The sequence below is a fragment of the Schistocerca serialis genome, chromosome 9, assembly GCF_023864345.2.
Source record: "Schistocerca serialis cubense isolate TAMUIC-IGC-003099 chromosome 9, iqSchSeri2.2, whole genome shotgun sequence".
NCBI lineage: Eukaryota > Metazoa > Arthropoda > Insecta > Orthoptera > Acrididae > Schistocerca > Schistocerca serialis.
In genome coordinates, this window is record NC_064646.1 from 145,829,573 (window position 1) to 145,843,814 (window position 14,242).

Consider the following 14,242-nt stretch of genomic DNA (forward strand, 5'->3'; position numbering starts at 1 on the left):
GGCAGCATTGCCTCGCGTGTTACTGCATTTCTTCCAAACCCAAACTGATCTTCCCCGAGATCGTCTACCACTTTTTCTAGTCTTCTGTAAGTAATTCGTGTTAGTATTTTGCAACCACGACTTATTAAACTGACAGTTCGGCAACTTCCACACCTGTCAGCAACTACTTTCCTTGGAATTGGAATTCTTGTATTGCTGAATATAGATTCTAATCATTAATGAGTGTCTGCAGCTGACTATGGCATACCTGAAGAAACTTGTGTACTCTCTTCTTCGGCGGCTTGAGCCCATTATCCAGGGTAGAGACGGTGTTTCAGGGCACTAGCGTGACGTCTCGTCGAGGTGAATAATTTTGTGTCTGTTGCATTTAGTTAGGCAACGGCCTTGCCGCAGTGGATACAACGGTTCCCGTGAGATCACCGAAGTTAAGCGCTGTCGGGCGTGGTTGGCACTTGGATGGGTGACCATCCAGGCTGCCATGCGCTGCTGCCATTTTTCGGGATGCACTAAGCCTCGTGATGCCAACTGAGGAGCTACTCGACCGAATAGTAGCGGTTTCGGTCAAGAATACCGCCTTACGACCGGGAGAGTGGTGTGCTGATCCCACGCCCCTCCTATCCGCATCCTCCACCGAGGATGACACGGCGGTCGGATGGTACCGGTAGGCCACTTGTGGCCTGACGACGGAGTGCTTTGAGTGCCTTTAGTTCCACATTATGTCGTTCGCATTTAGAGTCCATCACTTCGTTTGTAATCTCCGATAATATCAGTTTCACTACGTGTATCTGTTCGTGTTTGGTTCTGTATCTGTCTTCCAGTGATTAGTGTGTCTATGATGTGTTGCAGGCAAACTGAACGAGACGTTCCGTTGGCGGCAGCTGGACTTCGACTTCCCGTCGGACGCAGAGCGCTCGGCGGCCATGGCGACCAAGCGCTTCCGGCCTTCCGACAACGTACCTGTGGGCGTCGAGGTGTGGGGAGACCGCGTCTTCGTCACGGTGCCGCGCTGGAAGGCCGGCGTTCCCGCCTCGCTCGCCTACGTCCGCAGAGACGGTCAGTGCGTCCACCTGGACGCTCACTGCTTACTACTGCCCCTTTCATAACTAGGGATATTTCAATACCTTCAAAGTATCGATACCTACTGAAAAGAAGTTCTCAATTCGTCATGCATTACTCCTCGTATGAGTGCTACAAAAGTATCGATACTCTTTTTAATTTTTTATGCAAATGAAGTAATGCTGAGTATACGATATTTTACCGGACTGTTTATTTTATGTAGTCCAATGTTGTTGTTGTTGTCTTCAGTCCTGAGACTGGTTTGATGCAGCTCTCCATGCTACTCTATCCTCTGCAAGCTACTTCATCTCCCAGTACTTACTGCAACCTACATCCTTCTGAATCTGCTTAGTGTGTTCATCTCTTGGTCTCCCTCTACGATTTTTACCCTCCACGCTGCCCTCCAATGCTAAATTTGTGATTCCTTGATGCCTCAGAACATGACCTACCAACAAGTCCCTTCTTCTTGTCAAGTTGTGCCACAAACTCCTCTTCTCCCCAATTCTATTCAATACCTCCTTATTAGTTATGTGATCTACCCACCTAATCTTCGGCATTCTTCTGTAGCACAACATTTCGAAAGCTTCTATTCTCTTCTTGTCCAAACTATTTATCGTCCATGTTTCACTTCCATATATGGCTACACTCCATACAAATACTTTCAGAAACGACTTCCTGACACTTAAATCTATACTCGATGTTAACAAATTTCTCTTCTTCAGAAACGCTTTCCTTGCCATTGCCAGGCTGCATTTTATATCCTCTCTACTTTGGCCATCATCAATTATTTTGTACCAAATAGCACAACTCCTTTACTACCTTAATTGTCTCATTTCCTAATCTAATTCCCTCAGCATCACCCAACCTAATTCGACTGCACTCCATTATCCTCGTTTTGCTTTTCTTGGTGTTCATCTTATATCCTCCTTTCAAGACACTGTCCATTCCGTTCAACTGCTCTTCCAAGTCCTTTGCTGACAGAATTACAATGTCATCGGCGAACCTCAAAGGTTTTATTTCTTCTCCATGGATTTTAATACCTACTCCGAATTTTTCTTTTGCTTCCTTTACTGCTTGCTCAATATACAGATTGAATAACATCGGGGAGAGGCTACAACCCTGTCTCACTCCCTTCCCAACCGCTGCTTCCCTTCCATGCCCCTCGACTCTTATAACTGCCATCTGGTTTCTGTACAAATTGTAAATAGCCTTTCGCTCCCTGTATTTTACCCCTGCCACCTTTAGAATTTGAAAGAGAGTATTCCAGTCAACATTGTCAAAATCTTTCTCTAAGTCTACAAATGCTAGAAAAGTAGGTTTACCTTTCCTTAATCTATTTTCTAAGATAAGTCGTTGGGTCAGTATTGCCTCACGTGTTCCAACATTTCTACGGAATCCAAACTGATCTTCCCCGAGGTCGGCTTCTACCAGTTTTTCCATTCGTCTGTAAAGAATTCGCGTTAGTATTTTGCAGCTGTGATTTATTAAACTGATAGTTCGGTAATTTTCACATCTGTCAACACCTGCTTTCTTTGGGATTGCAATTTTTATATTCTTCTTGAAGTCTGAGGGTATTTCGCCTGTCACATACATCTTGCTCACCAGATGGTAGAGTTTTGTCCAATAAAACACATTTAATACTTTAATTTTTTATTAACAATAAACCTTAAATAGAAAAGTGACTTTTTGGAAAGTTTCCAAAAAAAAAACAATTACTGTAAATATTAGAACAAATAAGCCCTCGGTCACAAATTAAGTCAAAATTGACCAGGTTTGTACACTACTATGAGCGTCGTCTTCAGAATCAGACTAACTGTTCTATAACATATTAGGTATATAATACATTAATAAAATTAAAGTTTTACTGACTGGAAAAGGATGCAGTATTTACAAGTCACATATTAAAAAAGATCTAAGCCGGAAAGCTGACGTCATGAATAGTTGTAAGTAAGATGGCGAGCCGCTAAGGGCTGCTCGTACTTGAGTGAACAAGGATTGCAACAAGAGTGAGGTGCCCACGTTAGAAAGTGAGGGCAAGTAAACATGGTGTTGCTACGAGCGCCATCTAGTAGCCGCAGAAGCAACTAGGCTACTGTACATTCAAATTTAGACACATGAAATTGTGATGCAGCTGATTCAGGCATAACGTAAGCACTAATAAATAATAGGATGAAGTTGCATATTTATCTGCTTTAAACAGAGATACATTTTGTAACGTAAGAAAACGTTAGTTATGACATACAAGAAAACAGCAATGATGTAACAGGAAAACAACATTTCGGTAAACTGCATGAGGAAATCTGAATCAAACATCAAGCAATGGCTTTATACACTCGAAAAAGTTTTTATTTCGCAGTTGTAGCTGTTCGTTGAGAATGAGGCCATCGTCACGAGAGAGATGTTTGAAAATCTCCAATTCCTCTAAAACATCTAACCTACGCCCCTTCTTTTCGGTATGCAGAATATTGTTATCGCCTATGGCTTTAGGCACGTGTCCAGTTATTAAGAGATGATCGGAAGGATGAATTTAGGGGACTGGTACTATAAATATTTAGGAAACAGCCTATTTATATTCTGAATCGTATTTGCACCAGTTTTTAAAATAAACATTCACTCGGCATATATGTTGTACAACAGTGACCTTGCTGACAATATTAATAGTAACCGGAGACTTTTTGAAGATGATGTAGTTGTCTGTAATGAAGTGCAGTCTTAAAGAAGCTTCATAAATGTTCAGTCAAAACGGAATGATCACACAGGCACAGTGTAGATAAAGCAGGTAGTAGACTTCAGTTTATTTGTGGAATACTGGGGAAGTGCAATCATTCTTACAAATCAGTCATGTGACCGGTTCTAGAATGTTTCTCAAGTGTGTGAGACCGGTACCAAACAGGACTAACAGGGATACTGAGCGTGTACAGACAAGGGCAGCATGAATTGTCACAGGTTTGTTTGATTCGTGGGAGAGTGTCACGCAGATGCTGAAGAAACTGAACTGGCAGACTGTTGAAGATATACGTAAACTACTCTGAGAAAGCCTAACTACAAAGTTTCGAAAACCGGCTTTAATTTATGACTCTAGGAATATACTCAACCCCCTACATATAACTCACATAGAGATTGTGAGGATAAGATTATATTAACTGCAGCAAGGACAGAGGCATCTAACCAATCATTTTTCATTCTTCGTAAGGGAAGGTACCCCATAGCTAGTGCAATGGGGCGCATCCTCTGTCGTGCACTTCACGGTGGTTTGCAGAGTAAGATGTAGATGTTGCAGCGACGACAACACATTGTTGAAGCGTCACTAGTTTATAAAATCAAACATATTAAAACTACCAATTAGAATAATTCAAGACAATAAAATTAAGACTATACATATTTGTCGAAAGACGACACTTCCCATAACTGCAGGTTGTAATATTGCTACATGAATTGTGCTATGCTGAAATCGGGAGCTAATAGTAGAATAAAAGCGGGTTAAAAGCTGTGAGCTGTCTGGGGAGGTTAATCTTGTATTACTAAGCAACTGTTTCATCAGGTATCTAGTCTAAGTTTACCAAATTCCCAAACAGACTAACATTAATGATAATCTTTTAATAGTCATACCACAACCGGTAATATATATATAAAAAGGAGAATTTAAATAACAAGAAAGAAATCAGTTTATATTTGGAAATTTATTTTTAAGATTGGTCACTGAAATTTCAGCATATTAAATTCTACTCGTAACAAGCTGGTGCCTTATTTAGGATTGTGAAAATCTTACGGAACACATCAAATATGGAGCCAAGATTGGGAGTCTGCATACAACACTGCATTCATAAAACAACACACAAAGAACATTGAAACATATCCAAGAGGAAATTAACGGCTATCAACCGATTCAAATTTTCACCCAAAGAAATTACGTTCGTAGCACAATCCTGTCCGTCATGTAATTACCACACACTGATATACTAAATTCATATTAACTCTTTGTGAAATCTTCCCGAAAAGAATAGCTGAGGGCTACTTTGATGATTACACCACATGCTTCACGTGGTCAACTTGGTTTACACAAAGCGTATAACTCCACAATAATTTTGATAATTAAAATAAATTAGATCGAAAAGCAAATTACAAAAGAAAAACCTCGAACTGGTTATTAACGTCTTACTGTTAACCTGACGGGTCAAACAGTTATATAAGCACGTGGTACTGGTCTCGCAAAGTACACCCCACGTGGGTTGAACATAAATAAAAGTTGCTATATTGAAAATATTGTCAAGACGAGACGTTATAATCACACAAGCATTCGCATTTAAGATTGATCTTAGTTAGAGTTACTGATCAACACGTGGTTCCACTTTACTCACAAAGTAGTAACAAAGCAACAACCGGAAAATACTATGAACTTCACACGAGAATTACACTACGCTGCAATTTAAGATAACCTTAGATATTTTAGAGTTAAACCCGAAATAAAGATGATTAAGTTTTCAGTTAGGCTGAACTTAACAAATCCATTGTCCTATGGACTTAGCAGACACGCGCTTAGCCGGAGATCTTACCACTTCAGACGCTCGCCACCGCCAGACTGCAACTGCCCTACCGCCGAGTGTGCTTCCTGAGGGTGGCTCACAAAGACAAACGGAAGTGGCCAGAGGGGCAGCTTCCTATACCAACATGACAACGGACGGACAGAACCATACTAAGGATAGAAACCTCTTTGCTTTTAGGAAGCGTAGCTACCTGTTCCGACGTTGGTCCTACTGTTCTCTAGCAGACAGGCTTGTCTGCTACCCTCAAGCATGCAACTACAAACACATTTGATCATTCATCCTCTCACACAGAAGGGAAGGGGGATGACAGTATCTTATCATATACAGTATATAACAGAAAGCGGATGTAGGTTCCGTATGAGACTGTGTGAGATGAATTACATATACACTGTGTTTTAAAGTGTAGTAGTGTGACAGATCGTTCTTGTTTACGTGTAAAAGTAACACGTTCCACTACTCAGTCTCCTCCCAGATAGTCAGAAACGCCACAGTAAATTTAGAAGAGGAATTTATTCCATAAATGACAACAGATTTAAGAAATCAAACATGAAAGGAATCCAACAGAGACCTTTCAAGGTTTTCATTGTATTTTCGAGATGTTATTGTCTCAGCGTTTTTCTCTCGTAACTTCAAAATTCAAAATGATAGTTACTCATAGCTACATTTGGAATGAAAATAAATTACTGACAAACTTTAAAAGAACAACCCACAATCTAAAAAAATACGTCTGCACAGATATGACAATTCTGTATCAGAGGATACCATTAGAGAATTATTATTAGGTTTACAGACACCTTTCACTCGCTTTATCAGTCTCAGAGGCACAGCTGACTTTAATTTCTGTCTACAGCAGTTCCGTGGGTACTGGTTTGTTTAAATATTGGGCATACTGCCACAAAAACCTCAGCTTTATAACATTCCTTGCACTATGCCGTGCTGTCATTCATTGTAATAAAATGTGTCCATACTTCAGACGTCGGCAGCGTTTTGACGCAATAAAAGTTAATAAACTTTTGATAAGAAGCACGCACTTCCGAAACACAACAAACAATATGGCCGATGAATAGGCCTGCCGACGAAGGCCAAGCAAACATTCACTCACTCACCCAATCACTCTCTCACTACTGGGATAAGCGCGTAAAACCGATTTGATGAAAGTACTTTTCTTTCGATACTAATAAGTATTGAAACGATTTATTCGAATCGATATCGAAACAAAAGTATCGAATACTTCCTTGTATCGGCAAATCCCTACTTCGTAAGACACTAGACGTGTATGCATAGTAAACATATCAACGTACGGTGGAGATTCAGAAAAGATCAAATAAATATGGATCTAACGGGCAGTAGCAAAAATGACAGTTGCTACTAACTTAAAATCGAAGTTGGGGACCGCTTAGTAGCCGCAATTGTAGAATTCTGCTGCTCTGGAAGCAAGGAGGATGTAAAAAGAGACTATCGTAGACAAAGAGCTCATTCATAGATAAAATAAGTTTACTGGTATCCTACATAGATCTTAAGTTGAGAGAAAAAAATGTCTGAGAAAGTAGGTAACATCATCGGTATGACGTGATCTTACAATAACGCGCAGACAATTAAGTGGACTCGTAAGAAATGAGACAATTATCTAGAGAACCGGTGAGGGCAGAAAAATTTGATCAAAATTAACTAGAAATGGGATCTGGATGATAATAAATAAGTTAAGACAAGAGGTAATGATATCCATGGTACTAGCGGGAACTGTAGAAGGCAAAAAATTGTAGAGGAGGGCGGGGACTCGAATACAGATAACCAATTTGTTGTATCAGTTATTTCTAAAAGCTCGTCTTCCACTTTTTTGATAGAAGTTCTTCATTGTACTTTCTGTCTCTCCAGGGTTATCAGACTATATTAAGGTACCCATCTCTGTCAGTTCCTGTTAACACAGCAAGTCAACAATATTCTCTTTCATTTCTGAAAGACCGTTCTCCTGGAAAGAGTGCGATTTAGCATCACTGCAAACTGCACTAAGAAATACAAATTTACAGTTTAAATTGTGAATATGAAGGACAGTTCCTACAGGAATGGTGGACTCGCTGTGAACTCTCGGGGAAGGGAAGAAGAACACCCATGCAAGATAGCATCTAGTTCTGCAAGTTTCTTTATAATTCACATAGAACTCAAACAATCCACTTATAGTGATCACCTGTCCGCCTACTGCTCAATACTGTCCATTTCATTACACCCTAGTGGTGAATGCACTGTGAACATCGTGCAGCAGTGGCTCCACACCTGAGGTTTCGTTTAATAGTACAGTATTTCTACTACAGTTTCACCGATGATAACAATTCCTTCATCGAATGTTATCATTGATATTCTTCCATCGTGAATTTTAATCTCACTTCTGAACCTCTCTTGCATTTCCATAATTGCTTCTTCCAAGTTCACTTTGTACAGTAAACTATAAAGACTGAATTACTGCCTTAGACTTTTTTTTTCTAATCTGAGTATTTAGCTTTTGGTCTTCCATTCTCATTGTTCCCTATTGGTTCTTAGACATAATGAATATTAACCGTCTTCCCCTGTAGCGTGTATCTATTTTTCTGAGTATTTAAAACATATTTCGCCACTTTAAATTGCCGAACGTTTCTACTAGGTCGACAAATCCAACGGAAAGTTTTGATTGTATCTGAAGGGGTCTTTTTATTACCAATTGTAACATCGGAACAGCCCCTCTGGTGGCTTTCCGTTTCCAAAAGCCAAACTGATCATCATCAACAGAGCCTCTACGATTCTTCCATTCTTCTGCATAAGAAAAATGGAATTGAGTGTATGAGATCGTTGGTCGGGAGTCTCCAACCGGGGAAGTTCGGCCGCTTAGTGCGTCTTATTTCAGTCGACACCACATTGGACGACTTGCACACAGGCGACGAGGATGAAATGTTGATGAGGACAACACAATACCCAGTCCACGAGCGAAGAACATCTCCGACCCGCCCGGGAATCGAACCCAGGCCCGCTTGCATTGGAGGCGAGCACGTCACCTTCTAGCTAAGCAGACAGACTCTTGTGCTTTGCATTCTGGTCACCGACTTTAATGTATCATCTGTTAAGTTCATTGTGGGATTTTTATGACTCTTATCAGCTCTTGCTGTCTTCGAAAAAGTACGGATGATACTCTCCCTAAAGTCCGATGATATTCCTCTAGTAAAAAAAACCGAACGTCTGGAGCCCTCTAAAAGTAGTCTAAGTGTCTACGTGCAAATGTGTCCTTCACTTACAGTGCGTCATTGCTAAAGCACATACAGATGTTCAAAGCGCTTAAGAAGCACCTGACATTCAGTCTCAGATGATTCAAGAACATCTGCATCTGCATCGGTTTCCTCACACCGATGTAAACATGTGGTAAAAAGAAAACATTTCTTTTTGAGATCCAAATATTGCGTTCGAAGATCTAAAATTCCACTGTGCGCTGTGAACATCAGTAAACTCGTTATTATCCAAGAACTGCAATGTATACGGACTCTACACATGTTTTAGTGAATATGAAATATTTGCCTTCACTAGTGTGCAGGTATTATCTAAAATCCGTAAAAAGCTGTAATATATTTATTTGATTCCATTGTAATTTATCCACATAGCCATGGGTACAAGTGACACATAGGTTTCAATATAAAAACAGTACATTCAATTCTACAAGACTTCCCAAGCGTTATGAAGTTAAGTCTGACAGCAGATATCGAATGACCTTAATGGGGGCTAAAATCGTAATACACTGAAGTGACAAAAGTCGTGGGATAGCGGTATGAACGCATATATGTACATGTACAGATGGCGGTAGTATCGTGTACACAATGTATAAAACGGAAATGCATTAACGGAGATGTCATTCGTACTCAGGTGATACATGTGATGTGATTATGGCCGCACGACAGCAATTAACAGACTTTGAACGCGGTATGGTAGTTGGAGCAAGACACATACCATTTCGGAAATCGTTAGAGAATTCAATATTTCGTGATCCATAGTGTCAAGTGTGTGCCGAGAATACCAAATTTCAGGTATTACCTTTCACCATGGACAACGCAGTGGCCGACGGCTCTCACTTAACCACCGAGAGCAGCGGAGTTTGCGTATAGTTGTCAGTGCTAACAGACAAGCAACACTAAGCGAAATAACCACAGGAATCAAAGTGGAATATACGGCGAACGTATCCATTAGGACAATTAGGCCAAATTTGTCTTCAATGGGCTATGGCAGCAGACGACCGGGGTGATTGCCTTTGTTACCATCACGACATCGCCTGCAGCGCCTCTCCTTGGCTCTTGATCATGTCGGTTGGACTCTAAACGACTGTAAGTCCGTGGCCTGGTCAGATGAGTTCCGATTTCGGTTGGTAAGAGCTGATGGTAGGGTTCGATTGTGGCGTAGTCCCAAAGAAGTCATGGACCCAAGTTGCCAACAAGCCAGTGTGCAAGCTCTTGGTGGCTCCATAACGGTGTGGGCTGTGTTTACATGAAATGGAATGGGTCCTCTGCTCAAACTGAACTGATCATTGACTGGAAATGGTTACGTTCGACTTCTTGGAGACCATTTGCATCCATTCTTTCTACTTCGTGTTCGCAAAAAATGATGGAATGTTTATGAATGACAAAGTGCATTGTCATCGGTTTGAAGAATTTTCTGGACAGTTCGGTCGAATGATTTGGCCACCCAGATCGCACGATGTGAATCCCGTCGAACATTTATGAGACATGATCGAGAGGTCCGTTCGTGCACAAAATCCTGCTTCAGAAACACTTTCGCATTCGTTGACGGATGTAGAGGCAGCATGGCTTAATACTTCAGCAGGAGGCTTCCAACCACTTGTTGAGAGCATGAAACCGCGCGACTGCTACGGTCGTAGGTTCGAATCCTGCCTTGGGCATGGATGTGTGTGATGTCCTTAGGTTAGCTTAAGTAGTTCTAAGTTCTAGGGGACTTATGACCTCAGATGTTAAGTCCCATAGTGCTCAGAGCCATTTGAACCATTTCGTTGAGAGCATGTCACATTGAGACGCTGCGCTAAGCTGGGAAAGAGGAGGTCCGACAAAATATTGGAAATAAGAGCGAAAAAATAAGGTGAGAGATATTAGGGAGCATGCGGAAAAGGGCAGAAAGTCGAATTTGGGTTATACACTAAAAAAAAGTAAAGCCTTGTGGCCATGTTGGTTGGGAGACACGGAAGGGCAGGATCAGTCGCCTGATTGGAAAGGTTTTCCTGTCCTTCGCACACAATGGCACCTTTACTTCAGAGTTATGCGTTTGAGTGTGTCTAATGAGTGGTGGCAACTGTAATAGTTGTGTGTAGTGTCTTGTTGTGTTTGTCTTGGATGATAGTGATGAGAGAAGGGAGAGCGTGAAACCCGGTGCCAGCACGTAGTCTGCTCCTCCTCCTGATGAGCATCAAGGTGTCGCCGTGTTTAACTCCACATCTTGCATCTAGCGTTCGGAGCACCATCAACTGCATCACGTACCATCGCTTCATCAGGCACCGCAGAGAGTTTCGGGATTTAATCCAATACACTGGCTCAAAGACCTAAGGGCGCTAGTGCGCTGCTTCCTGGAGTCGGGTAGGCGCGCCGGCCCCGGATCGAATCTGCCTGGCGGATTAACGACGAGGGCCGGTGTGCTGGCCAGCCTGGATGTGGTTTTTAGGCGGTTTTCCACATCCCACTAGTTGAATACTGGGCTGGTCCCCACATCCGGCCTTAGTTACACGACTCGCAGGCATTTGAAAACGTTCGCACTATTTCATGGTTTACACGAGTTGCAGACAGATAGGGTACACTAATTCCGTCCCGGGGGTTTGGGTGGCGACAGGAAGGGCATTCGGCCACCCCTTAAAATTAACCATGCCAAATCTGACCTTAACCATGCCGACCCTGCGAAATAATGCAAGATAAAGGCACAAGGAAAAGCAGAAGACACTGGCTCAAAGTCCAGTGATGAGGAACTATATGCCACCACCCCTCTCCCGTTTGCGGTCAAGGCAAATGGAATGGTGCCATGGCACGTGGCGCAACTAGGAGTTATCCATCCAAGTACTGATCACGCCTCATATTAGTTGACTCCGGTGATCTGACGAGAACCGATATATTCAACGCAGAAAGACCAGTGGCGCTATGCACTTCACGATGGCTTGATGGCTATCGACGCACGTGTACAAATGGCGCAACATCTGGGAAACGTCACTTAGGAGTCCTACACACGACACAAGCAGGCCTCCCTAACGAGCTCGCTACAGTTTTGTTAGCACAAGTGTGCGATTTTGCGCCGAGTGTGACCGTACTAACTGAGATGTTTGTGCGAATGGGCTCAAGGACTGTAGACAGCTGAACTGGCTGCTATGATGTGAAGAAGAGCCTCTGATTGCACGGCATAAGTAGTATTACGAGTGCAGCCATGAGGAACGGCTATGTCTAATCTTCATGACAGCGCGGTTTGGTATTGTTTAACTAGAAAAAATGCGACTAAATTTCTTTTTTGATTATTATGTATATACTGCAGAATATTCAGTATTTGTTCATAATAATGTCCGTGTAAAAATTACTGACAATTGTTGCCCCCTGCTGGATGAAACACATTAGAGAATTTAAATTAAACATTCCAATATGATCAATAGAAATAACTTTTCTCTGCATCAGTACAACAGAAAATCCTACCTGTCACGCTTCCGCAGCAATATAATCGTACTCGGAAAGCTCCATTCGAGGACCCTAAAGTCTACGCAAAACCTACAGAACGTGTTCTGTGAGTCTCTCCAAAACTGATTTTACCAAATCTGTTGTCAAACAAAAAAGTAAATATGAAAAGAACCTGAAAGGAATTTCTCTGCTCTAGATACAAGAGTACGATTAATGTAGAAGTATCTCCTGCAGATATAATCACACCAAACTCTGCCTATTTTGATTTTTTAACGTCTCCGTTAGTAGAAAAGTTATTTGAAGTTTCACTACCAAACGACAAACCGCAAATAGAGCTTCCTGTCAAACAATGTATCTGTTAAAATAGGAGGGACGCTCAGTAAGTAATGCAACACGTTTTATTCTCGGACAGTTTCTGTTCGAAAAATGCGGCATTTGTTGTGGGACATCGTGAAATATTCCCTCTATAGCCCTTATAATTTCGTGAAGTTCCCATAGGTGAGCGGCGCTGCACGTAGCCTTTAAAATGGCCGCCGTATAGGAGGTGCGTTCCAGGCAGAGAGCTGTCACCGAGTTTCTTTAGCGGGAAACCACAGCATCGTAAACACTCATAGGCGCTTGCAGAACGTCTACGGAGATCTGGCAGTGAACAAAAGCACGGTGAGCTGTTGGGCGAGAAGTATCAAAAAGATACTGCAAACCTCTCCGATCTACCACGTGCCGGCTGATAGTACACAGCTGTGACTGGTGCAATGTTGAAAAGTGCGGGCACTCTCTCATTTGAGGTGATTGATGGATCACAAACAAACACCTCGTTGCACAGCTAGAGGTCTCTGTTGGTAGCGCTGACATACTCGTCGACCAATTGGGGTACTCAAAGGTGTGTGAACTTTGGGTTCCTCGTCGCTTAACAGAAGACCATAAAGGGCCACGGAGGATCATCTGAGAGGAATTACTTGCGCGTTACGAGGCTGATGTACTTGCGGAACATCGTCACATGCGATGAAATATGGGTTCATCACTTCGAACCGGAAACAAAACGGCAGTCCGTGCAATGGCGCAACACCTTTCCCCCATAAAAGAAATTTTACCCTCCCCCAGTAAATTCGTGGCGACGATCTTCTGGCCTTCTGGAACTCCGAAGATGTTACTCTGTTCGAAGTCCTTCCTCAAAGTGCAACGATCAGTTCTGAAGTGTATTGTGCTTACATCACGATACTGAAGAAACGACTTCAGCGTGTTCGTCGCCACAAAAATGCAAACCAACTTCTCTTTCCCTGTAACAGTGAAAGATCTCACGCAACTCTGCGCACCGGAGAGGAACTCAGAAAAGTTCATTGGACTGTTCGTCCCCATCCATGCTACAGCCCGGAACTCTCAACTTCCGACGTCCATCTGTTTGACCGAATGAAGGATGTATTCCGTGGGATGCAGTACGTGGATGATGCGGAGGTTATTGATGCAGCCTAACGGTGGCACCGATGTCGACCGGTAGAGTGGTACCATGCGGAAGTACAGGCCCTACCAGTAAGGTAGAGCATGGTCGTCCCGTTGAACGGAGATAATGTTTTGAAGCCGAAAGAGGGGGAATTATCTACATCTACATCCATACTCCGCAAGCCACCTGACTGCTGTGTGGTGGAGGGTACCTTAGTACCTCTATCGGTTCTCCCTTCTATTCCAGTCTCGTATTGTTCGCGGAAAGAAGGATTGTCGGTATGCCTCCGTGTGGGCTCTAGTCTCTCTGATTTTATCCTCATGGTCTCTTCGCGAGATATACGTAGGAGGGAGCAATATACTGTTTGACTCCTCGGTGAAGGTATGTTCTCGAAACTTCAACAAAAGCCTGTACCGAGCTACTGAGAGTCTCTCCTGCAGAGTCTTCCACTGGAGTTTATCTATCATCTCCTTAACGCTTTCGCGATTACTAAATGATCCTGTAACGAAGCGCGCTGCTCTCTGTTGGATCTGCTCTAT

General features: G+C 42.5%; 1 protein-coding gene and 1 pseudogene across 1 annotated transcript in view; both read left to right on the forward strand.

Moving 5' to 3' along the window:
* Positions 1-14,242, forward strand: part of LOC126418860 (protein yellow-like) — a 108,485-nt gene that overhangs the window by 50,004 nt on the left and 44,239 nt on the right. Inside the window, exon 2 of the mRNA XM_050085852.1 lies at positions 847-1,053. Within this exon, the coding sequence (XP_049941809.1) occupies positions 847-1,053 (207 nt within the window). The remainder of the gene's footprint in view (positions 1-846; positions 1,054-14,242) is intronic.
* Positions 375-492, forward strand: LOC126420141 (5S ribosomal RNA; annotated as a pseudogene).